At 64.3% G+C, this 10,260-nt stretch overlaps 1 protein-coding gene across 1 annotated transcript; it reads right to left on the reverse strand.

Annotated features, from left to right (window-relative positions):
• Positions 1-615: 615 nt before the first annotated feature.
• MEN1 (menin 1) lies at positions 616-9,960 on the reverse strand. The gene is made up of 10 exons (XM_064737089.1): positions 9,925-9,960; positions 8,638-9,086; positions 7,311-7,519; positions 5,958-6,086; positions 5,666-5,706; positions 5,445-5,532; positions 4,639-4,775; positions 3,831-3,945; positions 3,156-3,320; positions 616-2,110 (listed from the first exon to the last, which is right to left on the reverse strand). Exons 2-10 carry the CDS (start codon positions 9,077-9,079, stop codon positions 1,604-1,606), a joined length of 1,833 nt encoding a protein of 610 aa, XP_064593159.1. The 5' UTR covers positions 9,080-9,086; positions 9,925-9,960; the 3' UTR covers positions 616-1,603.
• Between the last annotated feature and the right edge of the window lie 300 nt (positions 9,961-10,260).

The raw sequence follows: 10,260 nt of genomic DNA on the forward strand, positions 1-10,260 counted from the left end.
CTTCGCGAACCTTCCACGCCGCCGCGCCGCGCGCGCCGCGCTGATTGGCCGCGACGCGTGTCAATCAACGGAAGATCACACTGCGATAGGTTGAAGGAGCTGTCCGTCAAAGCGAAGGCCGCGGGGATTGGCCAGGAGCTGGACGGGGGGGCGGAGGTGGACGCTGAGGCGCTGGCGGCGGGGATTGGTCGGTGTGGCTGCCACTCAGGCGGAGTGCGGGGGAGGGGGAGGCCAGAACGGCGAGCAGTGATTGGGTGGAGTGGCGGAGGGCGGGACCCACCGCCGACGCTCCGCCACCATTGGCAGCACCACGCCCCGCCCCGCGCCCCCGGACGGGGACGGCGGGAAACCCCGTGCCGGGCATGAGTGACGTGCGCAGCAGACTTTGGCCGGGCGCAGCTGATTGGCTGCTTGCTCTGTCACTCAGCGAAGCTGCGCGCTGATTGGTGGCACAGGAGTTGAGGGCGGGTGGGAGAGCGGCCCGCCAAAACCTCTCGCGAAGCATGGCGGGAGCTCGCCCGCGCGCGGAGGATCATGGGAGCCACCCCCTCATGGGGCTCCGCTTCCCCCGCGCCCCCCAAAAACGGAGCCGGAGGCGCTCGGTGAAAGAGCGGCACTTTTATTTGATTTTATTATCAATTATTCCATGGTCTCCTCCTCACCCGGGCTCTTGGAATCCCCTCCCGGTTCCCCCAAATCCGGGACCCCCCAAAGGCCTCGTGTTGTGCACCCCAAAACTGAGCTGTGCCCCCCAAAAATGCTCAGCCTGAACCTCCCTCTGCTCCACAAATCCACCTTTAAAGCTCCTGCACCCCCAAATCCAAACCCAACCAAATATTCCATTCCCAGCCCGTTGTACCCTTCAGCCCCTCCTCCATAAATTCCTAAAAAAATTCCTCCAAAAATTCTGCCCCAAATTCCTCCACAAATTCCAACCCCATTTTGGGGACAGAATTTTTCTGGAACCTGTTGAGAAAGGGTTTGGGTGGCTTCACCCAGGACAGCTCCAGGCTGGAATTTTGGGGGTTTTGGGGCTCCCTAGGACCCTTTTTAGGGTCTCTTTGCGATTTTTGTGGTTCCCTAGGACCCTTTCTGTGGTCTCTTTAGGTAAGGCAGTGGGTACGCCCCGGGTGGGGGATTTTAGGGATTTTGGGGTTCCCTAGGACCACTTTTTTGGGGGTTTTTGGGGTTCCCTAGGATCCCTTTCGGGGTCTCTTGAGGAAGGACAGGGGGGTTCTGCATCTCTCTGGGATTTTAGGAGTTCCCTAAGACCATTTTTGGGGATCCCTAGGACCATTTTTGGGGTTTTTTTGGGGTTCCCTAGGACCCTTTCTGTGGTCTCTTGAGGAAGGGCAGCGGGGATGCCCCGGGCGGGTGATTTTAGGGTTTTTGGGGTCCGCTAGGACCCTTTTTTAGGATTTTTGGGGTTCCCTACGATCCCTTTCGGGGTCTCTTTAGGAAAGGCAGCGGGTACGCCCTGGGCAGGGGATTTTGGGGGCTCCCAGGACCATTTTTGGGGTTCCCTAGGACCGTTTCCGTGGCCTCCTTAGGAAGGGCAGCGGGTACGCCCTGGGCGGGGGATTTTGGGGATTTTTGGGGGTCCCTATGACCCTTTCCGTGGTCTCTTGAGGAAGGGCAGCGGGTACGCCCCGGGCGGCGCTCGGGGCCGCCGCGGCTGCACCTGGCTCTGCGCCGTGAGCTGCAGTTTGATGGCGCTCGAGTTCACCTTGGCCGCCCTCAGCAGCTCCTTCATCCCCCGCATCTTCTGCGAGCGGAACCGCAGCACCGGGCCCGAGGGCGGGGCCGCGGGGGTGGGCGGGGCCGGGGGCGGGGCCGCGGGGGTGGGCGGGGCCGCAGGAGGGGCGGGGGGCGGGGCCTGGGCAGGGGGAGGGGCGGGGCCGGGGGGAGGGGGCGGCGGGGGCTCCTCGGGGCGGGGGGCGCGGGCAGGGGGGGGGCGGCGCTCCGAGGCTTTCTTGGGGGTCGGGGGCTCCTCGGGTTTGGATTCGCGGCGGGGACCCCGGCGGCGGCAATCGCGGGGGTCTTCGGGACCCCCCAGATCTGTCTCGGGTGGGGTGGGGTCTTCGGAGAGGAGGGTCACCTGTTGGCGCACCTGGGGGGGGGGGGACATGCAGGGGATTTAGGGACCCCTACCCAAGAGGTTTTTTGGGGGTCCCAATCTCTGGGAATGCCCCAAAAATGAGATGGGGGAACCCAGAATCTGCTCAGGACCCTCCAAGGGGGGATAGCAGACCCCACTCAGGAATCCCCCAAACCCCCAGGGATGTCCCAAAAAGAACATTGGGGACCCCCAAAAACCTCACCTGCCCCTAGAGCTCCCCAAACTCCCCGTGGGATCCCCAAAACCTCAACTGGCCCCCCCAAACCCCTCGAGGGACCCCCAAAAACCTCACCTGGCCATCTCCCATGCCCTCAGGACCCCCCCAAAACCCCCCGTGGGATCCCCAAAACCTCACCTGGCCCCCCCCAAACCCCTCGGTGAACCCCCAAAACCTCCCCTGGCCATCTCCTCTTCCCCCAAATCCCCCAAGGGACCCCCAAAAACCTCACCTGGCCATCTCCCATTGCCCTCAGGACCCCCTCAAACCTCTTGGGGGACCCCCAAAACCTCACCTAGCCAGTTCCTCTTCGCCCAAAACCCCCCTAAACCCCTCGGCAGACCCCCAAAAACCTCACCTGGCCATCCAAGCAGCTCCCAGAGCCCCCAAACCACCCATGGGATCCCCAAAAACCTCACCTGGCCATCAAGGCGGCCCAGGGACTGCACATGTAGCAACAGGTGTGGGGCTCCCTGTCCCAGGAACCCCCAAAACCCCTCGAGGGACCCCCAAAACCTCACCTGGCCATCTCCTCTTCCCCCAAATCCCCCAAAGGACCCCCAAAAACCACACCTGGCCATCAAAGCAGCTCCCAGAGCCCCCCAAACCACCCGTGGGATCCCCAAAACCTCACCTGGCCATGGAAGCGGCCCAGGCACTGCACATGCAGCAGCAGGTGTGGGGCTCCCCTGCCCCAGGGACCCCCAAAACCCCTCGAGGGACCCCAAAACCCCTCGAGGGACCCCAAAACCCCCCGAGGGACCCCCAAAACCCCTCGAGGGACCCCCAAAACCCCCCGAGGGACCCCCAAACCCTCACCTGGCCATCGAAGCGGCCCAGGGACTGCACGAGGAAGGTGGCCCAGCCCACGTGCAGCACCGGGGTGGGGCTGCCCTCCTCCCACCTGCAGATGCCGTCGTAGAAGCGCAGCAGGTGAGCGAAGCACTCGGGGTCCTGCAGGGCTGGGAGACCCCCGGGGGCCCCCTGAGGACCCCCCCAAGTCAGAGGGGATCCCCAAAAATGTTGGGGAACCCCATAAAAAGGGGGTAGGGGGATCCCCAAATTTAGAGCTAAAATTTCCCCCCAGGGAAGGACCCACAGAGCCCCACACACACCCACCCAGGAGCCCCCAAATTTGGGGGTCCCAGCTCCGGAAGCCCCCAAATTCTGGGGTCCCCCACCCCAGAGGCCCCAAATTTGGGGGTCCCCCACACAGGAGCCTCCAAATTTGAGGGTGCCCAGCTACAGGAGCCCCCAAATTTGAGGCTCCCCCACCCTAGAGTCTCCAAAATTGGGAGTGCCCAGCTCCAGGAGCCCCCAGATTTAGGGGTCCCCCCATCCATGACCCCCAGATTTGAAGCTCCCCCACCCAGGACCCCCCAGATTTGAGGGTCCCCAGCTCCAGGAGCCCCCAAATTTGAGGGTCCCCCACCCATGACCCCCCCAGATTTGAGGGTCCCCCACCCATGACCCCCCCAGATTTGGGGGTCCCACCTCGGCCCCCGGGGGGGGCTCAGCCGCCGCCTCCTTGAGCAGGTTGGGGATGACGTCATTGGCCACGTCAAAGAATTCCTTGTAGATCTCCTCATCCTCACGGCAGTAATTGTAACTGGGGGTACAGGGGGGGAAATTGGGGGGCTGCCCCACAGATGTGGGGGGCACACGGGGTTTGGGGGGCATCTCCTCATCCTCATGGCAGTAATTGTAACTGGGGGGCATGAGGGCAAATTGGGGGGCACACAGGGCTTGGGGGTGCTGCCCCATAGATGTGGGGATCCCTAAAGAGGACACAGAACCCCAAAAGAACAAAGGCACCCCAAGAACCCAACCCAGCCCAGGGACCCCACAGGTAACCCCAGGTACCCCCTAGGACCCCCCCCCCCATTGCCCCCCACTCACTCCTGGACCCCCCAGGTACTCCCTAGGACCCCCCAGAACCCCAAAGGTGCTGCCCAGAGCCCCCCACTCACTCCTGGACCCCCCAGAACCTCAAAGTTGCCCCCCCAGAGCCCCCCACTCACCCCGAGGTCACCCCTCAGAGACCCCATCATTCCTCGACCCCTGGACCCCCAAGAACCCCAAGGTCGCCCCCAGAGACCCCCACTCACCCCAAAGTCGCTCCCCAGAGCCCCCCATTGCCCCTCAATCACTCCTGGACTCCCCAGGTACCCCCTAAGACCCTCCCATTGCCCCCCCACTCACCCAAAGTTGCCCCCCATTGCCCCCCGCTCACTCCTGGACCCCCATGAGCCCAAAGGTGCCCCCCAGGCCCCCAAAGGTGCCCCCGTTGCCCCCCGCTCACTCCTGGATGACGGTGGCCGTGTCGGCCCAGGCCTGCAGCGCCTCCTTGACGTTCTTGTTGCGGCAGTGGAAGCCGGCCAGGTACAGGTAGGGGTAGATGTGCTCGTTGTTGTAGTGGGTGCGGGCAGAGTGGATGCCCTGCGGGCACACGGGGCTCAGGGCACACCTGGGCACACCTGGGCACACACCTGGGTACACCTGGGGACACCTGGGTACAGCTGGGTACGGCTGGGTACACCTGGGCACACTGGGGCACACCGGGGCACACCTGGGGCACAGCTGGGGACACCTGGGTATGGCTGGGGACACCTGGGTACACCTGGGCACTGCTCAGGGCACCTGGGATACACCTGGGCACAGCTGGGGCACAGCTGGGGGCACCTGGGGTACAGCTGGGGGCACCTGGGCACACAGACACACACCTGGGATAGACCTGGGTACAGCTGGGGCACACCTGGGGGCACCTGGGGTACAACAGGGTACAGCTGGGATAGACCTGGGTACAGCTGGGATACAACTGTGTACACCTGGGCACACACCTGGACACACCTGGGATACACCTGGGCACACCTGAGCTATACCTGGGCACACCTGGGCATGCCTGGGCACACACCTGGGCACACCTGGGATACACCTGGGCACACCTAGGTACAGCTGGGATACACCTGTGCACACATGTGGGCACACACCTGGGCACACACCTGGGCACACAGACACACACCTGAGGCACACCTAAGCACACACTGAGCAACACTGAGCACACACCTGGGCACACAGACACACACTGGGGGCACACCCCATGCTCACCTGGTGGTACAGGGTCAGGGGGTCGGGTCTGCCCGGGGTGGGCTCCAGCTCCTCCAGGTCAGCCAGGTTACCCAGAGCCATGGGGTACCTGTGGGGCAGCTGAGGGGTGGGCTTGGGGGTCCCAGGGTGGGTTTGGGGGGGTCCTGGGGGGGTCCCAGGGTGGGTTTGGGGATCCCAGGGCAATTTGGGGGTCCCAAGGTGGGTTTGGGGGTCCCTCTCACCTGTCCAGGTGTCCCATGTCGTAGAGCAGCCACAGCAGGCGCTGGGGGGAGAGGAGGGAAAGATGGGGGGTTGGGACACACCTGGGCCACATCTGGGGCACATCTGGGCTACACCTGGGCACACACCTGGGCACACACCTGGGCACACACCTGGGCCACCACAGCTGGACCAATCTTGCCCCACAACTGGGCCAGCCCTGCTCCTCACCTGGGCCAGTTCTGCCCCTCATCTGGGCTCACCTGTCCCCCACCTGCCCCCCAGGTGTCCCCAGGTGCCCCCAGGTGCCCTCACCTGCTGCAGCTGCAGCAGCTCCAGGCTGTCGGTGTGGCCGTCGATGGAGGGGTTGATGGCGCACACCATGAACGCCACCTCCATGTGCCGCGTGCAGCGCAGGTAGGAGCCCTTCAGGTACAGCCAGCTCTGGGGACACACAGGGACAGGTGACACAGGGGACAGGTGACACAGGGACATGGGGACACATCCACCTGTGCTCCTTTCCCACCCCAATGTCCCCCCATCCCTTTGCCCCTCCCCATGTCCCCGCTGTACCTTTGACCCACTCACCCCAATGTCCCCATGACCCCTCCCATGTCCCTTTGCCCCCTCTCATGTCCCCCACTGCCTCTTTAACCCCCCCACCCCAAGGTCCCCATTGTCCCCTTGCCCCCCTCCCAGTGTCCCTCGTACCCTCTCAGCCACCCCGTATCCCACTGTCCCCATGTCCCCCTGTCCCTCTGACTCCTCCCACCTCCATGTTCCCAATGTCCCCAATGTCCCCATGACCCCTCCCATGTCCCACTGTCCCTTTGACCCCCCCACCATGTCACCTGTACCCTCTCAGCCCCCCAGTGTCCCCCTGTCCCCATGCCCCTGTCCCTTTGTCCCCTCCCATGTCCCCTGTACCCTCTCAGCCAACTCATGTCCCACTGTCACCATGACCCCCTGTCCCTTTGACCCCCTCACCCCAATGTCTCCCTGTCCCTTTGCCCCCTCCCCATGTCCCCCTGTGTCCCCCGTACCCTCTCAGCCCCCCGTGTCCCCCTGTCCCTTTGCCCCCCCCACCCCAATGTCCCCATGACCCTCCCATGTCCCCCCTGTCCCTTTGCCCCACCCAAGTCCCCCCTGTCCCTTTGACCCCCTGTCCCTTTAACCCTTCCCATGTCCCACTGTCCCCATGTCCCCCCTGTCCCTTTGCCCCCCCCCATGTCCCCCCTGTCCCTTTGCCCCTCCCATGTTCCCCCCATCCCTTTGCCCCCCCCATGTCCCCCCTGTCCCTTTGACGCCCTGTCCCTTTAACCCTTCCCATGTCCCACTGTCCCCATGTCCCCAATGTCCCTTTGCCCCTCCCAAGTTCCCCCTGTCCCTTTGACCCCTGTTCCTTTAACCCTTCCCATGTCCCACTGTCCCATGTCCCCCTGTCCCTTTGCCCCCGCCAGTGTCCCCCTGTCCCCTTGCCCCCCCCACCCCAATGTCCCCATGACCCTCCCATGTCCCCCCTGTCCCTTTGCCCCTCCCAAGTCCTCCCTGTCCCTTTGACCCCCTGTCCCTTTAACCCTTCCCATGTCCCACTGTCCCCATGTCCCCCCTGTCCCTTTGCCCCCCCCATGTCCCCCCTGTCCCTTTGCCCCCCGGTGTCCCCCGTACCCTCTCGGCCACCCCGGCCTGCACGGGCTGTCCCCTCCTGTCCTCATTGCCCTTGCCATGCCAGGTCACCTCGGCCGTTTGGGACCCCCCTGCCCCAAAGGCCACCCAGGCGTGGTCCTCACTCAGGGCCAGGTGAACGTCAGGGAGCCCGAGCACCTGGCAGGCGCCCACCACGGCAAAGGCCACACCCGAGCTGTCCAGCTTGGTACCTGGGGGGACAATGGGGGGCTTAGGGACCCCCAAACATCCCCCCAAAATCCCCCAAACATCCCCTAACCATGGCAAAGGCCACACCCGAGCTGTCCAGCTTTGTACCTGGGGGGGACAATGGGGTGAGAGACCCCCAAACATCCCCCCTAAACACCCCAACCCACACCCGAGCTGTCCAGCTTGGTACCTGGGGGGGAAAAGGGGGCTCAGAGACCCCAAAACATCCCCAAATATCCCCCAACCCACACCCGAGCTGTCCAGCTTGGTACCTGGGGGGAACAATGGGGGGACAGGGGGGGTCAGGGACCCCCAAAACCCCCACAGGGACACACAAAGACCCCCAGACCCCTGAGGGGACACAGGGACACACAGAGCCCCCAGAAGGAGACAACATCCACTGAGCACTGAGGCTGCTCCAGGTGAGACCCCAGCCCCAAAAACCCCCTCAGGACCCCTCCTCCCCCGTGATGAAGCTGAAGAGTGACTGGATGTGAGCCCTGTCCTTGAAGTAGGAGCTTCACGGTGAGACCCCAGCCCCCACCAAACCCCTCAGGACCCCTCCTCATCCCCTCAGGACCCTTCCTAACTCCCTCAGGACTCCTCGGGACCCTTCCTAACCCCCTCAGAACCCTTCCTAACCCTCTTGGGACCCCTCCTCACCCTTCAGGACCCCTCCTCACCCCCTCAGGACCCCTTGGGACTCCTCCTCACCCCTTCAGGACCCCTCCTCACCCCCTCAGGACCCCTTGGGACTCCTCCTCACCCCCTTGGGACCCCTCAGGACCCCTCCTCACCCCTTCAGGACCCTCCTAACCCCCTCAGGACGCCCTTGAGACCCCTCCTCACACCCTCAGGACCCTCCTAACCCCCTCAGGACCCCCTTGAGACCCCTCCTCACCTCCTTGGGACCCTCTCAGGACCCCTCCTCACCCGTGATGAAGCTGAAGAGCGACTGGATGTGAGCCCTGTCCTTGAAGTAGGATCACTGAGGCTCCTCAAGGTGAGACCCCAGCCCCACCAAACCCTTCAGGACCCCTCCTCACCCCCTCAGAACCCTTCCTAACCCCCTTGGGACCCCCTTGAGACCCCTCTTCACCCCCTCAGGACCCCTCCTCACCCGTGATGAAGCTGAAGAGCGACTGGATGTGCGCCCTGTCCTTGAAGTAGGAGCGGCTGAGGCTGTTCCAGATCACGTCGGACACTTTCCTCACCAGCTCCCGCGAGGAGCAGCCATCGGGCCGGGGGTACAGCGACAGGTCCACGGCGCCCCGGATCTGCGCCGTGAAGCGGGCGTAGAGCGCGGCCACGATGGACAGCTCGGCCACCGGGAAGTACAGCCGGGTCTGGGGGTCCGGGCCCGGCCGCGACTCGAAGGTGAGGCCGGGCACGTTGGTGGGCAGCACCCGGTTCACGGCCAGGAAATGCTCCACGAAGCCCAGCACCAAGGAGAGCAGCACCAGGTCGGGCTCGGGCTGGCGCAGCTCGGCCTCGAAGAGACGAACGACGGCGGCCACGGAGCGGAGCGGGAACAGGGCCTTCTGCCAGGGCTTCAGCCCCATGCTGGGGCTGGGGGGAGAGAAATGGGGGAGTTTTGGGAGTTCTGGGGGTGTCAGGGGGAACAGAAACTTCTGCCAGGGCTTCAGCCCCATGGTGGGGCTGGAGGGGAAATAAATGGGGGGCTTAGGGGGAGTTTTGGGGGTTTTGGAGGGAGTTCTGGGGGTCTCAGGGGGAACAGGGCCTTCTGCCAGGGCTTCAGCCCCATGATGGGGGCTGGTGGGAGAAATGGGGGTCTCAGGAGGGGTTTGGGGGGAGTTCTGGGGGTCTCAGGAGGAGTTCTGAGGGGTTTGGGGTGATCTCTGGGGGTCTCAGGGGCTGAGGGAGCTGCCCACAGAGGGGAACAGGAGCAGCGGTTCCAGCCCCACTGATGGGGAAATGGGGGGAAACAGTGGTGGGGTCTCAGGGGAAATGGGGAGGGGGTTACAGGGGGGGATTTATAGGGGAAAAATTGGGATTTATATGGGAAAAATTGGGATTTATGGGGGGGCCCAGAGGCGGGACAGAGCGAGGGCGGGGAACAGCAGCGCCTGGCGGGGTTGGAACCCACGGGACGGACTGAGGGGAAATGAGGGGTCGGGGGTCTCCTGGGGGCGTTACCGGGGTCCCAGAGGGGCTCAAACCCGGGGGAGGCTCTGAGGGGAATTCGGTAAAACCCCGTGAAGGACCCGCCCCTTCCCGGCACCCCCAAACCCTCAGGAAACGCTCAGGGAGCACCCGGGACCCTCCCCACAACCTCCTCGCGTGCCGGAGCCCACCCAGGACCGCCAGACCCCCCCTCCGAGCCGGTCCCGACCCCTCCGGACCCGCCCCTGTCCCGGTACCGGCACCGCCCCCCCCCTCCCCTCACCGGGGCCGCCGCCGGCGCGGGCAGCGCGGGGCACGACGGGAGTAGGCGGGGCCTGCGCGCGGCGCCGGCCGCGATTGGGCGAGAGCGGCGGGTGTGGCTTAGGGGGCGTGGTCTTGATGGGTGTGGTAATGAGGGGGCGTGGTTTGCGTGGTGGGAGTGGTCACGGCTTTCTCCCGAACCAACGCAATTTTCCCGAAACCCCCGATTTCCCTCCAAATTCCTCCAATTTCACCTCAAAATCCCCCCGATGTCTCCCCAAAATGCCTCCTGATTTCACCCCAAAAATCCCTCCGATTTCACCTCCACATTCCTCCAAATTTACCCCCAAAATTCCCC

The sequence above is a fragment of the Zonotrichia leucophrys genome, unplaced genomic scaffold (genome assembly GCF_028769735.1).
Source record: "Zonotrichia leucophrys gambelii isolate GWCS_2022_RI unplaced genomic scaffold, RI_Zleu_2.0 Scaffold_34_1600103, whole genome shotgun sequence".
NCBI lineage: Eukaryota > Metazoa > Chordata > Aves > Passeriformes > Passerellidae > Zonotrichia > Zonotrichia leucophrys.

Bases quoted from the DNA above. Each gene is read 5' to 3' on its own strand.
- MEN1 (XM_064737089.1), bottom strand. From the start codon at position 9,079: ATGGGGCTGAAGCCCTGGCAGAAGGCCCTGTTCCCGCTCCGCTCCGTG. The intron at 4,776-5,444 runs GTGAGCATGGGG...GTGTGCCCGCAG, and splicing joins CCCTGACCCTGTACCACCAG to GGCATCCACTCTGCCCGCAC. The intron at 3,946-4,638 runs GTGAGCGGGGGG...CTGTACCCCCAG, and splicing joins ACGGCCACCGTCATCCAGGA to TTACAATTACTGCCGTGAGG.